The sequence below is a fragment of the Mobula hypostoma genome, chromosome 20 (genome assembly GCF_963921235.1).
Source record: "Mobula hypostoma chromosome 20, sMobHyp1.1, whole genome shotgun sequence".
NCBI classification, from domain to species: Eukaryota; Metazoa; Chordata; class Chondrichthyes; order Myliobatiformes; family Myliobatidae; genus Mobula; species Mobula hypostoma.
The window spans coordinates 24,656,823-24,675,158 of NC_086116.1; the positions used below are offsets into that span (position 1 = coordinate 24,656,823).

General features: G+C 39.8%; 1 protein-coding gene across 1 annotated transcript; it reads left to right on the forward strand.

The window, feature by feature from the left end:
- The first annotated feature begins 250 nt into the window (after positions 1-250).
- On the forward strand, positions 251-17,123 carry ndufa9a (NADH:ubiquinone oxidoreductase subunit A9a). The gene is made up of 11 exons (XM_063072569.1): positions 251-401; positions 2,244-2,408; positions 5,738-5,835; positions 6,840-6,931; positions 8,881-9,022; positions 9,119-9,221; positions 12,274-12,344; positions 12,453-12,529; positions 13,970-14,065; positions 16,595-16,661; positions 16,870-17,123. The coding sequence occupies exons 1-11, from the start codon at positions 350-352 to the stop codon at positions 17,038-17,040; spliced, it is 1,134 nt and encodes a 377-aa protein (XP_062928639.1). The 5' UTR covers positions 251-349; the 3' UTR covers positions 17,041-17,123.
- The last annotated feature ends 1,213 nt before the right edge of the window (positions 17,124-18,336 follow it).

Consider the following 18,336-nt stretch of genomic DNA (forward strand, 5'->3'; position numbering starts at 1 on the left):
CTTATAGTGGGCATTAATAGCCCAAGCCCATGGTAACGTTTTAAGTGCACTCGGCACTCGGTAGTTAACAGCGCTGGGTGTACCGCACTCCTCGCTGCAGACCCTATGGATCACAGTTGTTCTGGTGCACTGACTCTCTGCATCGTAAATTAGATTTAAAACAACAGACACTACAAGTCCGAAACAAGAAAAAGTGGAAAGCTCTCTGCGGAACAGGCAGCATCGATAGGGGAGGGGAGCTCCAATTTACACTGCACCTTCGCCAACACTTCCAATATTCCTCCGTGGAAGTTCCCGGGGATGCGCGCTGCTTTGCTGTGATTGGCTACAGGGTGTCAGCTGACACAAAATGGCGGCGGTGCTCGGTGGCCGGGTCCGCGGCCGCGTCCTTCCAATGTCACGTAAGTGTTGGTTGTTTCCCCCTCTCCCGGTATCCCACCGTAAACCAGTCTGTCTTTCCCGTGAGCAGGGGGTTTGAAGGGCATCCTCTCTCATGGCGCTAAAGTCTGTCTGTACACCTAACCCGGGGAAGGACGGCTGCACAACCGGCGGCCTCCACTTTTGGGGTAGATCGTCGCCGTTGCCCCCCGAGCTTCGCAGCAGCCTCCGACTCCCTCGGTCTGTTGTAAGCATCTGAACTACGGCCTGGAGTCTGTGCTTTGGCCCGACGTACGTAATTATCACCCACAGCTTGGTGTCTGTGACGAGTAAGTCTGCAGATGCTGGAAATCCAGAACAACACACACAAGATGCTGGAGGAACTCAGAAGGTCAGGCAGCATCTCTGGAAATGAACAAACAATCGACGTTTCGGCCGAGATCCTCCTTCAGGACTGTAAAGGGTGGGGAAAGACGCCAGGATAAAAAGATGGGGGGTGGGGAGGAGGATAGCTAGAAGGTGATAAGGCTAAGCCAGAAAATAAAGGTAAAGGACTGGAGGGGAGAGTTTACCACAGGAGAAGGGGGCCCAAGGGGAGGTGATAGGCAGGTGAAAAGAGGTAAAAGGTCAGAGTGGGGAATAGAGGAAGAGGGGATGGTGGGATTTTTTCTACTGGAAGGAGAAATCAATATTCATGCCATTCTTGGCAGAGTGTTTACAGGCCACAGTTTTATTTATGTTTTCCAGGTACATATAATTACCAGGTTGTGTATATAATCTCCCAGCTGGATGTCCCCATTGCCAGAGTAGGAATTGATGTTTAGCCTCTTTCTCTAATAAAATGTGTATACAGTGAGGCCATTTGCCCCATTGATTCTGATTAGTTTGTTTATTTATCACACTGTATATCAAAACCTACAGTGAACTGTGTTGTTCAGTTGTGTTGGTTGTTAACACTAAGTTGTGCAGAGGACAGCCCACATTCTGGCACCAACATGGCATACCCACAATATTCAGCAGAACACCAAACAACAACAAATTAACCTTTTTTTTCTTTTACATACACACACGCACTCTTCATTCTACCTTCTTTTTATAATTCCATATGTTAAACTTCTGTCATGTATTTGCCAACTTTTCTCTGTATCTTGTGCAGTTTCAATTTTTTTAATTACATTTGTAAATTTTGAAATGGTCACATTAACATATATCTTGGCTTCTGGCACTTAGGCTTAGAGAATGCCACTATATTCCTTCATCCACCTTGTATCCTCATCAAAGTATTCACAGCTAGGCACACACTCTGCCAGACTCTGCATGTAATCTCTGGTCACTCTTCCTCACACAATATCTATAGAGATCCTACAATTTGGGCTCTTAACTCCTCCCGAGAGAGAGAGAGAGAATGTGGATTCTTCAAGGTATAGTTTGTGAAGGTAGAGATTCTAATCCTTTAAAAGAGCATGAATATAATCTATCATGTGTTTTTTTCCTTGTTTGAAGGTGTTAATGAACCTGTTATGAACTACACTTAACATACATCAAAGTTGCTGGTGAACGCAGCAGGCCAAGCAGCATCTGTAGGAAGAGGTGCAGTCGGCGTTTCAGGCCAAGACCCTTCGTCAGGACTAACTGAAGGAAGAGTGAGTAAGGGATTCCTTACTCACTCTTCCTTCAGTTGGTCCTGACGAAGGGTCTTGGCCTGAAACGTCGACTGCACCTCTTCCTACAGATGCTGCTTGGCCTGCTGCGTTCACCAGCAACTTTGATGTATGTTGCTTGAATTTCCAGCATCTGCAGAATTCCTGTTGTTTGCGTTTAAATGAACTACACTTAGATAACTTTGTGTTTGTATTATGTTGTAGGTGCTGTGTCACCAGGTTTTGCCTCAGTGTCCATTATCATTCAAAAACGGTATATTCATCCTGTTATTCCCGCTGGTAAAGGTGGCCGATCATCTTTTAGTGGGATCGTAGCGACAGTTTTTGGAGCATCTGGATTTCTTGGACGTTATGTGGTAAACAGACTTGGTAAGGTCCAACACTTACATTTATTGATATGATGGGCAATAAGAACATATATTTCTTAATTACTTTATTATGCAGAGAGACTTTCTCAGACATCAGCACATTACTTCAAACTCAATGCATTTCAAAGGATTTCTTGTTATGGCTGCTACAGCTGGAAGACCATGTTATGAATTCTGTGCTGCATAACAACTTGAGAGAAAATGTACTTGTTTCAAGGATGACCAAATCCCCAGAACTTAACATATCAAGGAAAGCTGTCATCAAAGAAAATTTTCAGCATGTGCAATATAGGTAACAACTGACTTTATAGTCAATTATTTTCAATAGATCAAATATCAGAAGAGTGAATTGTAGGTTATTTTTGGTGTACCCACTTTCTGCATTAATGTCTTACAAAGTGCACAAGCAGAGTTACTAGTTAATGTCTCTGAAGCTGCATCATCCTTAGTTGGAAATCAGAGTAAAGGGGAACAAGTGTGTTAAACTAAATCATTGCCATCATGAGAGAGAAAGCATTAGACAAATCAATGGGTCTAAAGACTGACATATCACTGATTTGTGCACTTATGTTCTGAAAGAAGGTGCAGTCGAGATGTAGGGTTGATTAGTTGAGAATTTCCAAAATTCCCTACATTCTGATATGGTCACAGCTATTCGGAAAACTGCAGATGGGAATATTACTGTTCAGAAAGGAATGCCAGAGAAGCTATTAGCCTAACATCTATTGTTGGAAGATGCTGAAGATCGTTATTAATAGGGTAGTAACAGCCACTCTAATCATAAGGAAATAGACAGTCAATGTGGTTTTATGAAAAATGAAATGTGTTTAACAAACGTATTGTAGTTCTTTGAAGATGCAGCTAGTGGGTTGGACAATGGGAACCACTGGATTTAATTGGATATCAATAATGGCAGAAGGTGCAGGCAGAAATTATTTCTTGAGGTATTGAGAATAGAACTCAACTTGTGTTAAAGGAGTCACTTTAAAATGTATAAGCTGTAGATAGCAGGTTGCAACTATAGTTAGAGTTTGGTGCTGAGGTTTGTATTGAACTGGACCCAGTCTGCTATCTGGGCTTGATGTTCACTATCTTCTTGGCCTTTTCTGGTTCTGGAGGGTGAGGAAAGCTGACTGCTCTACCCAAGATGGAGTGTGAGCTGCATGCAGAAGGTAAACTGAATGAGATTGAATGCTGGTGTTTGGAGGGATCTGTGTGTCTCTCGACTCAATTATGGAATGATATACTTGCATTGGAGGCAGTGAAGAGAGTCTAATGGAGCAGTTTCTGGGTTGAAGATGTTACTGTATGAGGAAAGATAGAGCAAACTGGACCTATAATTTTGGAGTTTATAATAATGAAAGATGCTATTGGATCATAGAAGATTCTGAGGATAGCACATCAAGCAATTTCCAGTGGTGGGGGGTGGAATCAAGAATTAGAGGGCATATTTCCCGAAAAGGATTACCATTTGAGATTGGGATGAAATATACTTTTTGCTCCCAGCAAACTATGAACTTTTAATTATTTCAAAAAGCCGTGGATGCTGATTTATGAATTTTATAAGGCTGTGGTAATTTTTTGGACTATGGAGGAATCCAAAGGCAAAAGAGTGCAAAAGGGTGGCCAAGATTCAATCAGCCATGACTTTATTGAGTGATGGAGCTGCCTCGATGGTTCTGTATAGTCTACCTCTGTTCAGATTTCTTGTGTTCTTGAATCCAAATCCAAAGGGCATTTTCCCTCAATGACTTTCCCCACCATATTGACAGTTCAACATTCATCAGAAATCTAAAAGTAATGTTCTCAAAATACAGGAGGATCTCAGCAGGCCATGCAACATCTAGGGAAAAGAGTAAACAGTCAGTGTCTTGGGCTGAGACCCTTCTTCAGGACCTGATGAAGGGTCTTGGCTTGAAATGTTGACAGTTTACACTTTTCCATAGATGCTGCCTGGCCTGCTGAGTTCTTCCAGTATTTTGTGTGTGTTACTTGGATTTCCAGCATCTGTTGATTTTCTCATCTTTCAAAGAACAGGGATTTTCTTCCACCACCATTGATGCTGCCCTCAACCACATCTCCTCCATTTCCTGCACATCTGTCCTTATTCCATTCTTCCACTGTCATAACATGAATAGGGTTCCCTTGTCCTTGCCTTTCACTGCACAAGCTTCCTCATTCAGCACATCATTCTACGTAACTTCTGCCACCTTCAACAGGATTCTACCACTAAACAAATCTTCAACACCCCTCTCCACTTTCCATAGAGATTGCTGTCTACGTAAGTCACTTGTCCACTCATCCCTCCTCATAGATCTCCCTCCTGATACTTATCTCTGCAAGTAGTTCAAGTGGTACAGCTGCCCCTACACCTCCTCCCTCACTACCATTCAGGATCCCCAAACAGTCCTCCACAAGGCGACACTTCACCTTGCCCGCCTACTGGTACTCCTTCTTTGCTACCTGTCCCACACCCCTCCAATGGCACTCTACCCTAGACATTCCCTACATTTTTGCTCTCACAAAATTTATAAAATCATTCTTTGCTCTATGTTGACAAATACAGTACTGTGCAAAAGTCTAAGGCACCCTAGATAGATACACATTTGCACAGTACTGTACATTGGTGAGACACAATGCAAATTAGGGAACCGCTTTGTCAAGCACTTTTGCTCTGACCACTGCAAAAGGCAGGATCTCCTGGTGGCTTCCAATTTTAATTCGACTTCGCATTCCCATTCTGACATTTGTGTCTATGACCATCTCTATTGCCATGAGGAAGCCAAACTCAGGTTGGAGGAGCAACACATTCCATCTGGGTAGCCTCCCACATGATGCATGAACATTTTTGCTTCAAATCCTGGTAATCTCCCCCTTTCTCCATCCTCCTCTCTTTGTCCACTCCCCATTCTGGTTACCATCTTAATCACTCTCAACTGTCCATTAACTCTCCCAGGTTTCCCCCCTCCTCTTTCTTCCAATCCCTTTCATTTCCTTTCAGCTTCAGCCCATTGTCTCTTCCACCTGTTCCTCCCAACTTCTTCCTTCATCCCACCCTCCCCCTCACCTGGTCTCACCGATCACCTGCCAACTTGTACTTTATCCCTCCCACCTCCTTATAATGGCTTCAGCCCCCTTTCCAGTCCTGATGAAGGGTCTCAGCCTGCAATATCAACAGTTTATTCCCCTCCATAGCTGCTTCCTGATTTGTTGAGTTCCTTCTGCATTTTGTGAGTGCGCCACACAAGATTTCCAGCATCTGCAGAATCTCTCCTGTTCATTAAAATAAAAAAAGTTTTGTTTAATACTAAAATGCCTCCTTCCTTTTAGGACGGATTGGCTCTCAAGTAGTGATTCCATATCGCTGTGATCCATATGATGTTAACCATCTCAAACCCATGGGTGATCTTGGACAGCTGACTTTTCTAGTGAGTCTCATTACTCTTGTAAGATGTTGATAACAATATATCATGGATAAGTTTAATGGGGTTTTAAAGTTTTGTTGACGTAATTGACTTATTGTGCTGTTTCTGCTGCTGAACAACTGTTCTGTTGAAATTATGATGGAATAAGCAGTGATCAAGTGGAAATGTGTAAGCAAGTCACCCACATTATCAACTAGTGGAACTCTTTGTTGAGTTTACTTGAGTTAGAAGTTTGTGGTTTAGACTCTGACTCCACAGATTGAGGCACATAATCAAAGCTGATTACCCAGTTGTGTTAACCCTACAGCTATAAAATCCTTGTATATAAATCACATAGAGTAGCTATACTCTAATTTTGGTACCTCGGGTATTCCTGAATTTAACTACAAGCATGGACATTTAGGCCTTCAGCTGCTGAGGTGCCAAACTCCAGGCTTCCTTGCATGTAATTCTCTGTCTCTCTTTCCTTATTTAAAATGCTCTTGAAGTGTGTGCTCATCTGCATGGTACTGCCTTGAGATGTTGTGGGGCTTATCAATATTAAATAGCCTACATGAATGAAAGTTGTTATTGGGAATGCTGTCTCCTTCAGGTGAGATGTTAAACTAAAGTGTTTGGTGGTTGAGAAGTGTAGAAAGGTGGCAGTGATCCTGTCTAAGGAATTGGATAAATAACTGGTTGTTATTTATAAAGCCAGAGTGTCTTTCCCATTGCTTCTGTAAAGTGGCTCAGTAGCCACATGTAAAATTCCATTTTTCCCCCAAAAATTATCTTTATCTGTATTAAGAATGGTAGGTCTGGTAGGCCTGAAATAGTACTGAAATTATCCCACATGAAATCTGCCACCCCAAAGAATTCAAATAGGGAACGACAGTAGATTATGAATATAAACATATAAGGAGCTTTTTAGATTTGGGGGTGTTACATGCTCAGTTGCGATGTTGCAAAGTGTGGCTGATTTTTTAAATATAATGTTAATCAGTTCTGTATGATTTGATTTTTCCGAGGAATGGAATCCTAGAGATAAAGATTCAACGAAACGAGCCGTCGAATGTTCCAATGTTGTTATTAATCTTGTTGGAAGGGAGTGGGAAACTCAGTAAGTGCTAATTTATAAAAGTAAGGTATTTTCCTATATGTTGTTGGGTATATTGACTCTGCTGCCACAATGTCAACAAATTTAACGACATATGCAGGTGATACTAAGCCTGATTCTGACTCATTAAAGATGGGTTTTCTGTCCTCTGCAATCTGGAAATTATTGGTATACCCAGAATGAAGCTTGTATGACTATACTCTTAAGAATACAGTTTGTCTTTTAGTTTTTTTTTCCTCCAAGGTATTGATTCAGAACAGTTAACATTTCCATAGTAACATCCTTGCACTAATGTAACTGCTACTAGTGTAGCCCCCCTGGCCAGCCTCAGGGTCTCTCGGCTCGCTGTCGTCTAGGGAAACAGTCCTCGGCCCCGCCAAAGTGGGTAATTAGTTTGTGTGGTTGCTGTGTGATGTACCCCACCCCACCCAAATGACAAGACAATACACTAGATACAATTAAATGATTTACAGTTTATAGATATTACTGGAACTATATAATTAATAGAGAATAAAATATAAAAGGAAAATAAAAGGCGCCACACTTATCAAAGTTCAATCTCTTCGTGCACAAACAGTTGGAGCTCAGGACCCTTCTTCATCCTGTGACCCCCTCGGACTACCTCGACCTGCCGCCTGGGACCAACAAAGGTGGTCGACCAGACGCTCCACACGAGTCCGTCTCTGTCTCCTCTCCTCGCCGAACACCCTGGACCTCGAACTCCTGCTCGGGGTCTGACCCTGTTAGCGGACTCACAGCACCTGGCCCATCCTCTTGTCTCTCTCTCCCGCCTTCTTCCCAAAAATCCATGCATCACAATATCTTACAGACACACAGAAAGCATAACAACTATCCCAATTGGTTAATTCGCCCTCTTATCAATAGATAATCCAAAACAAACTGCTAGTGGGAGGACTTTCTCAGCATTTACCAGAACAAAGAAGCCAGTTTAATTATAACATAACAAAGAAGCCATTTTAATTAGCCTACACAGTCAACATAAAAGAAGAAACCCCTTACACTAGTTTACACCCATATTGCATAATTGTACATTAATATTCATATACTTAAAGCTCAGAAGAGTTTATACTGTACATTGTAGTTAGCAGGGTAAATTAGCAGGATGTCCTCGACATCCACATTTCAATTATTAAGCCAGTTTATTGAAGCTAAACAACAAATAGGCAAAGTACTATGGCAGAGGTAATTTTGTTGTGTTGATGTAGTGCAAGGTAGGGAGTTCTGAATTGACCATTTATTCTACTTCTCTATAAATGTGCAGAGTTTGACCATAAATTTTCCATTGTACTCGAAGACAAAAATTACCCCTGTCCTGTCATAGAGGATAGGATATGTGCTGGCATCTGTCATATCCCTTGAAGGTGAATCACCGGTATCTATTGTTTAATTTCAACATTACTAAAGTAATGCTAACAAATAACTGATTTACTTATGAAGGAAGATGGCTGCATCTTCCCAATATTGACCAAATCTGGGGCCATTATCTCAACGTGTATCCTGCTGTTATCTAATTCTGCTTCACATGTTTGTCTTAACTTCATGACATGTCACTTTGGCATAGCATTCAATCTTAGATGAACTAATGGCTTCTCAGCTGAACATGAATCTTTTATTTTCACCACAGATTTTGTACCGTCAGTCCAGTTTCTATCCTTTCCCTCGTTGGTCTCTTGCACCAGACTTTTTGTGACTTTTGGTGCCCTGAACAACCCAAAATTCTTCAACATAAAGACTGTTTATAAAGACTTAAGGAGTGCCTGCATAAACCTCTTCAAATTTTGTGTAGACATTGGGTTGAACTTTTCCCTGCATCTAGCTAATGTTGCATTTAGGATTATTGGGCGCAATTGACAACAGTGACTGCCAAAAACAGTACATTTTAAGATATTTGTCATTTACTATTTGTTACTAAATGTTTTGCTTTCTTTTAGTAACTTCAGGTTTGAGGATGTACATGTCAAAATTCCACAAGACATTGCTCATGCCTCCAAGGAAGCTGGAGTTGAAAAGTTAATCCATGTTTCTCACCTGAATGCTGACATAAAGAGCATTTCAAAGCTCCTAAGAACAAAGGTAAGAAGAATGGTACATTATGAAAACTTAAGTCTTTAGAAATTGGCAGCAAAGTGTACGAGTGAATGGAAATATGCTTGCTTTATTTTTTATCAGGCTGTCGGAGAAAAGGCTGTGAGAGAAGAGTTTCCAGATTCCATCATCATCAAGCCATCTGAAATATTTGGAAGAGAAGACAAATTCCTAAATTATTTTTCACGTGAGAATCTTTTCGGATCACTAAGATGTTTTGAATCTCAGTTATAGAATTGACAGAATCTTTGATCTGGAATATTACTTTGTCAAGTGGAACTCTTATAAAACCGTAAAGGACAAAGAAGGAGGCCATTTGATGCAATGAATCTGTTACATTTTTAAAAAGTCCCGTTTAGTTGATTATTTTTATAGATAATCCTGCAGATAAGAATTGGTTGATTTATTGTTGATACATGTACAGAGATATAGGGAAAAGCATGTCTTCCATTACTGTTTATATAGATCAATTCATTACACCATGTATTGAGGTAGAACAAGGAAAATCAGTAACAGAATGCAGAATAAAGCATAACAGCTACAAAGAAAGTGCAGATACTAAACATAAACACAGTGGCAAATACTTAACTAAAGTATGCACTCAAGCCTTCACTGCAGCACCCCCCCCCCCCCCAATGTCTATCATTTCTGCGGCACCTATTGTCTACCTGGTCCACAGCAACCCGAAAGGAAGCATGGTTATCGTGTGCTAGATTTAAACCCTAAACCCTACTGGTGCCATGATGTCATCAGCTAAATGGAAATTAGTTGGTGGAGGGGGTGCTGCGCAGGGGAGTGACTTTCGATGAGCAGGTAAGTCAAGACACTTAATGCAGCAGGGGTAGAAGTGTACCTTGATCTTAATGGTACATGATTCCTGGCTTTTGTACCTTCTGGTGATGGAAGTGAGAGATGAGAGAATGTCTGAGATAGCTGGAGTCTTTGATTATCCTGGCTGCTTTACTGAGGTTGATGGAAGAGAGGCTGGTTTCTGTGATGTATTGAGCTGTAGCCACAACTCCGCAGTTTCTTGCAGTCACATGCAGAGACACCAAGCCATTATGCATCCAGATAAGGTGTTTTCTATGATGCATTAATGAAAATTGGTAAGGGTTTACTTTAAATACATATCTAATGGTCCTCTGAAATTTCTTATAAAATCTGATCCCACCAACCTTAAGTTTCTAATCGTTCAACATAGTGGGGTGGAAGCAAATCATTTTTAGTTTGATGTATTAGTCAATTATTTTGAATCAGTAATCTCTGATTATCAGCCCAAGTCAGAGGAAACAGTTTCTTTATAGTTGCCTTATCTATACATATAATAGTTTTGAATACCTGCATTAAGTTTCCATTTGCTGTAAGGCAGACAATTCAATCTCTCTCCTGACTGAAGTTCTTCAGCTTTGATATTATTTCACTTCTGCTTTAGTTTTCCCTAAACATTGGTGCTCAGTCTGAGCCCTTACCAATACAAAGTAAGATTGTAGCATAACTTGCTTTTGTATTCATTGACTTTATTTACAAAGATTGCATTGATATGCTTTCATAATTTCTTTTTCAACTGTCCTTCGTGCTTTTGGTGTCGGTGAATGTACACCCTCAGATCCTTATTAATGTGCACCTTCTAAGCAGTACAATATAAATTCAACTACCTTCCTGTTGCACAAGTGAAAGTGCATTTTTAGCCACTTAATCAGATCATCCATTATTAACAAGAAATGCGCTAATATTGATATCGGTCCTTAAGGCATCCTGTGGTGCAGTTCTCCGGTTAATAAAATATCCCTTCACCAACACTCACCCTTAAGTAATGGTCAGGACAGTATATATGAATGTTATTTAAATTGGGAAAATCATAGAAAAGCAGAAGTCCAAGCAGATTTATGTATATGTGAATATAAAACACTATAATATCCCAATATTGTAGAAGATTAATGCAATACCATCCTTTGTATCTGAAGAATTAGAGTGCAGTGGGAGTGGGGGGGGGGGGGGTGGTAATGCTTCTTATGTGTAAAGCCCTGGTTAGATCACATCTTAATACTATGATGAGTAATTCAAAAATTTCTAAATGTGTTGAGTTTATACAAAAAAATTAAATGTATAATATCACCATAAATCAACTGAGGGTGATAAAGGTGGCAGAGTTAAAATCAGGATAAGAGAATAGTTTATATCACTTGGCTACAGCTTCCAGCATTGAAGACAACCCAGCTGATTAGCTCAAGCAAAAATTTTTCAGTGACAAAAGTAAGGATTGAATTAGAGTGTGGAATATGAACTTCCTTTGGAAATACTGTATACAGGTCCACAATCTCTTATCCAAAATCCTTGGAGCCAGTTGCATTTCGGAAATAAGAATTTTTTGGATTTCAGACCCCCTCCGCCACCACAATACCAAAAAAACACGTATGCTCAAGTCCCTTATTTAACCTGTGTCAGTGCGGTGGACTTTAGGACCCGGAGGTGCACCAAACTTAAGCACATTTTCCCGTATACTTTAAATCATCTCTAGATTACTTATAATACCGAATACAATGTAAATGCTATGTAAGTAGTTGTTATACTGTATTGCTTAGGGAATAATGACAAGAAAAATTTTTATTTCCAACAAAAACATTCAATAAAACATAGAAATATACAGCTTCAAACGAACCGAATCAAACAAATGGTAAATGACTTACTGGAATAAATGTAGAACATCACTGTCACTATAAAACTTAAGTAACTTGTCTTTCTGTTTACTTAAATCACATATAGTGGTAGTTCCGACACTATTTTCTTCAGTAAGACACTGCATAGACACACCACGATCAAGCTTCTGCAATAACTCCACTTTCTGTGTTATTGATAATGATACATGCTTCCTTCTCTTTTTCTCATTGTTACCCATAGGGGTATCTGCAGCTCTTTTTGACATTTTTTTTGACAATAGTAAATGCACGTGTAACCAGTACGAGCGCTAAGCCACAACTGACGTCTGACATCTGGCGACCTCTGCTAGTGCTGCCACGTCACACCTGAGTGACATCAGCTGTTGGCGGAAAAAACTTTGTTTTCGGAGCTTTTCGGGTTTCAGAATTTCAGATAAAGGAATGTGTGCCTGTATTACTTCATTGTACTATTAAAAATCAACAAGAGTGTTCATTGCGGGTATTCATAATGAGAAACATTTGTTTGTCCTTTGCTTAATTTTAAGCACATAATTAGAGAAAATTGCAATTTTTATTTTCCAGAAATGCGTTGGTTTGGGCGTGCCACACCACTTATTTCTATGGGCAAGAAGACTGTGAAGCAGCCTGTATATGTACGTACATTAGGAAATGGGTTCTGATTCATTTACAGTATTTACTTGGTCATTACGTTCCTACTAATTATTTCAGTTAACTGTACAGATTTTTTCTGTTTTAAATAGGTGGTGGATGTGGCTAAAGCGATTGTAAGTGCTATTAAAGATCCCGATTCCAGTGGGAAAACGTATGTTACAGTTGGGTAAGTAATCAGTAGCCTAACAATTACTGCTTGCTCCCCCAACCCATAATTTCAATTCCCCACTGCCACCCTCCACCTATCAACTAAAATACACACCACCACCAAATTTATTCTCCATTAATGGCTTCAGAACTTTGGAGCCCATTGTTCCCATTATTCAGGGATGTTTGTAGAATCTTGGAGTGATACAGCATGGGAGCAGCCCACTGAGTCTGCATTGACCACCAACCACCCATTTACACTCAACCCGCTGTACCTTCCCAACATACACAAAAGTATTCCCACATGCCCCATATTCTTCTGTCTTTTACACATTCAGGCAATTGCCAGCAGCCAGTTAACCTTACCAACCCACACTCCTTTGATAAGTGGGAGGAGATCAGAGCACCTGGACGAAACCTATATGGTAAAAGGAAGAACATGCAAATTCAACACAGATAAGAGATCACAAATGGATGTGATGTCCACCATGGAGAGGGAAAATTGCTTGGGATGAATAGAAATATTTGTACCATTGCACCCTGTGAATATAAAGTTTTAACACAGGATTGATGAGAATAGAACTATTTATTTTAGGTCGCAAGCGCGAGGAAATCTGCAGATGCTGGAAATTCAAGCAACACACACAAAATGCTGGTGGAACGCAGCAGTCCAGACAGCATCCATAGGAAGAAGCACAGTTGACGGATTCGGCCCGAAACGTCGACTGTGCTTCTTCCTATGGATGCTGTCTGGCCTGCTGCATTCCACCAGCATTTTGTGTGTGTTATTTATTTTAAGTGATGGTTGATGAGGTGCTAATTGACAGAAGAGTAGTGGCAGATACATTGCTCTTCAAGCAGAGCCACGTGATCTCCAAAGGCCAACTCATATACTAGAACAGGCAATTATACAGCTTTTGGATTTAATTTCTCTTGAGGCTTAATACAATATTGTAGCGGTCTATGAGGACTGCCTTTCAATGTGAGATGAGTGAAATGAAAAACTTAAGCTTTTATGTGAATGCCAGCAGTCTGAGCCAATATCTTTACCAAGCATTAAAGTGCTAGTTAAATTAAATTGGAGGGGAACTTGGATACTAAGATTGATTTTAGAAATGAATTGATAAATGTACATCAGTAAAAATGTTGGAAATACACAACAAGTCGGCCAGTCAGTCAAGCCTGATCTGTGGGATGAGAAACAGCATCAGTGTTTCGGGTCAGGAATCCTTTATCAGAACTGAAATAGAAACAAGTTTGCAAAGCTGCAGGTTGAGTCTGGGAGGGAGTTGTCTGATAGGGTCTTTGACCTGAAACGATTCTGTGTCTCTTCTCACAGATGCTACCTGACCTGCTGAGTATTTACAGCATTTTTTGTTTGTGTGTGGGGTGGGGGGGAGTTAGTTTTTCTTTCTGGTTCACTATCCACACATTAAAAAATTGTTTTTTCACTTAACAGGCCCCATCGATATCTTCTTCATGACCTTGTGGAATATGTATATGCTGTTATGCATAGACCATTTATTTGTTACCCATTGCCAAGACCTCTCTATCAGTAAGTACTTAAAATAGATGAAAATGTGAGAATACACTGCAGTCCATTGATATCCCAATGTGAAATTCCAAGTTGCCTGTCCCCGTCAGTTTTCTCTGTCTGTAGTTGAGAGTTTTCTCCTGTAAAATTAAAATTAACAGAAATGCTTTTAAAATTCTTTAAGAATCTCAGGGATGTTGATGTGCTACTGAAGCACGTTATGCTGCCTGACCCACTGAGTTCCTCCAGCATTTTGTGAGTGTTGCTTTTAATATCTACTATATTATCTTAAAAGGTTCTGACTATTTTAACACAGTTAAGACATACCAAATATATACAATGAACACAACAAATTGGGATTGTCACTGAAACTTGGTAGTGACCATGGCCAATCAAATTTAAGTACTTGCCCATTTAATTCACTATTAGGCACTGTCATGGTGTATTTGCATTTAAGTCAATGAAGATCTAATTGGTTAGCACAGAAATGTGTTAGTTGATTTTAAAATGAACAGAGCTCATCATTGATTTTTCCTGATCCCAGATCATCGAGTCATTAAGGGAGGGATTAGACTGAAATTATCACTTTTTTTTAAGGAAATCGGATGAAGTGGATTGAAATTATTTCTGTGGGGGAGTCCAGGAGCGGAGGGGTGTAATCATAACATTGGACCCAGACTTTCAGGACTGTAATCTAAGGGAAATACTTCCATGTGCAGTGAGAGGTTGAAACTTGGGACTTATCTGCAAATGGCAATCAGTGTTGAGTCAGTTACTAGTTTTAACTGTAAAGTTAACAGGTCTTTAACCAAAGATTTAAAGAGATGTGGGAAAGACACAGATGCATGGAATTTGCTCATAAATCAACTTTCTTGTGAAATGATGGAACAGATCTAAATGCTATGAAGGAATACACCCGTTCCTTTGTTTCTGTGTTCGTATCTGATGTGTAATGCTTGAAGTTTACTGATGTAGTTAGGATAAGTGAAGTTTAAAGTTTATTATGTGAAGATGGAAGTAAGCACAGTTAAAATATTTCACAGTAAAATTTGTCCTCCTGGTTATGCAAGACTATAGGCAGGAAAATAAAAATAGTTCTTCATGTAAAAATATATTATTTAAGGCTTACAGCTTTAGTTGTATCAAATAGTAAGAGTAATAAAATACAGTCCTAGTAACCAGTCCTGAATTTACCAGGGAGTAGCTGAATAACCAAAGATTATAGTGAACTGCATCATTTGCGTCAGCAACCAACACAGTCTGAGGATTGCTGGAGCAACCCGCAAGTGTTGCCATGCTTTTGGTGCCAATATAGCATGCTCACAACTTACTAACTATAACCCGTCCATCTTTTGGAACGTGGGAGGAAACTAGGGCACTCAGAGGAAATCCACATGGTTACAGGTAGAGCATACAAACTCCTTGCAAACAGTGACAGGAAGTGAACCCAGGCCACTGGCATTGTAAAGCGTTAACACTAACTACTACGCCACCATGCCATCCTGCCATTATATCGTGCTTGCCTTTCAGAGTACTGGCTCACATCAGTACTGTCAGGACTGATGATAGCAGGAACTTGCCCCATTGCAAGGACTGGGTGATTCCACTGACGTTGAGTTCCAGGGAGCTCAGCTCAGCTTTGCAATAAGGAATGACATGATCAATGGATTGAGTGTGCGGAAGGTTAGTGACTTTCATGGAGCTGCCCACGTCAGTAACTGCCTGTTATGGGTCAGACATTCTGACCAAATTATGGGTTTTTGAAATTTGTTGTATGTGTTTGAAAGCTTAGGTCTAGCCTATATGTTGTCATTGTAAAAAAAAAAGATTCTGCATTCCTTTGCTGACTCTCTTGCACTGATCTTACCTAATACTGGATGGTTCTTTACACTTGTGCCACTTTTCCTCCAGTTTTGTGCATCTCATTTCCCCTTGCCAATAATTATTACATACTAGTGCTAATCCCCTTTAAGAATAGTTAAATCCTGCCACTTTGCAGGAGTGAATAACTAGTTACTCACACACCGCACCCCCAACCCCAGCTTATTCTGTCCCAGAGCCTCAGGAATCTAAAGTCCCAAAAAACTCTGAATGCATCTCTTCAACCATAAGTCACAACATTTTTCTGCTCTAATTTTGGATCTACTATGTTACTTAAAATATGTTCAGCTTCTGACCTTAGTTCTACAGTAAGGTTATAGAGTCATAGAAAAGTACAACACAGAAACAGTCCCTTTGGCGCATCTAGTCTGTGCTAAACAATTTAAATGGCCCACTCCCATCAACCTGCAACCAACCCATAGCTCTCCATACCCCTAGCATCCATGAACCTCTGGAAACATTGAAGTCGAACTCGCATGTGCCACTTGCTAGTGGCTTGTTTCACTCTCTCATGACCCTCTGAGTGAAAAAGTTTCCCTTCGTGGGTCAAATATTAATTATTTATTTCTCCGCAGTAACTACTTGTCCTCCTGAGTATTGAATTTTGTTTTAGATCAGTTTGAATTCTTTTGTTTTAATCTGTTAATTTACTTTTTTTTCCCCTGACAGCTTGGCAGCGAAGCTGTTCGAACTAAGCCCGTTTGATAGGTGGACATCACGAGACAAAGTGGACAGGGTATGAATGCACGGTTGCCGTACTTTACATTATTAGATCAATGCTTTCAACAGAACTGTACTTTTTTTTAAGTGTCCATTTTCAAAAAAGAATATGGAAAGATTTATTTTGAACTTTTTAAAAAAAAAAAATCCGTTTTCAGTGAAAGTGTGAGGTCTGAAATCACCATTAGCAAATTTTCATATATACATTGTTCAATTTATTTTAGTTGCACATCACAGATATGAAGTACACTGACCTTCCTGGACTGGAGGACCTGGGAATTATCCCAACACCCATTGAACAAAAAGCAATTGAAGTTCTGCGACGCCATCGCAGGTACCGCTGGTATGCTGCTGATGTAGAGGATGCAAAACCAGCAACCCCTGTGAACTACTGATTCTCTGGAAGCCATCCCACCTACTTATCTAGTAAATGTACAGAAGTTGAAATGCTCGGTTTTAAATAAATATATAAATAGAACTGCTTTCCTTGTGCTTTATTAAATGGATAAGCTTAAGAGGCTAGAGTAGCTCTGATTTGTCACAACATTCACTTGTGATATGACTGCAAGTTTGGGTGTCAGTGGTGTCACTTACTGTGCTGTCAAAGCAATTGGTCCAGCTGTACACAGGGTCATGGGCACAGAATCAATATTGCCGTTTCATTGTTGTGTTCAGAGGATACTGCACTTTCCTGCTTTCTAGGTGCTCTGATTTAGGATCAAGAATTTGTTTCTCAGTGATAACAGGCTTGATCCATCAACTGGCTATAAAACTGGAGTAGGTTATTTAATCCTGAGCCTATTTTCTCATTCATTGATCTATCTAACTCTGTATCCCCCAGTATCTAGTTAATAAAAAATCTCATAAAGATGTAAACCAATAATCTAGCATTAACTGTCATTTTCAAATATGGCCTTATGCCAAATTTCAGATGTAGAAGTGTTTAATTTCACTCCTGAAATCCCTCCTTCAGTGTTAAAACCATCCAAGATGTCAGCTCTGTCCATTTTATCCTCTTCAGAATTTATTTCCTTAATTTACTAGTTCTACTATCTTTAGGACCTGAGCTCTAAAGTTGCTTCCCTTTGTTGCATGTCTTTTGTCCTTTAAGAAGCTCCTTAAAACCTGCTTCTTTGATTACTACGCCTTGATTATGATTAACACAACAACAATCAAATATATAGCATATATCTCTGTAATTTTGCTCATGATTAACATGATGGATGATAATTGGCCAAAATCGATTTGTATTGCTTTTTACAGGCTATATACTGATCTTGGGACAATTAGTTCTCTTTCTTGCTTTTTTTAAATGTTAGATTGGCTTGAGCAGTTTCCAAATACATGATTTTTAAATTAAAACACTTCACGTAATTAAAGCTCATCTGGAATGTCCTCATTTACTTTATGTAAAATCCCGGCATAGATGGAGTCAGGTTCTTGAATTAGTCACATTGGTTTCATTATTTTTTTTTCAAAACAATTGTACATGTTCATTTCAGTGGCACCTTATGCCTAATTAAAAATTGGTTGAAAATGCAATGCCATTCTGTTTGAATACTCTAAATTTAATTTTTCAACATGACTTTTACAATAGTTTCCATATCATCGTTTTTTTTGTGTTGATTTTAATATCCTTTATAATTTCCTTAACACACTATTTTGAGCTTTTGCTATCAGTTTTGTAAAGT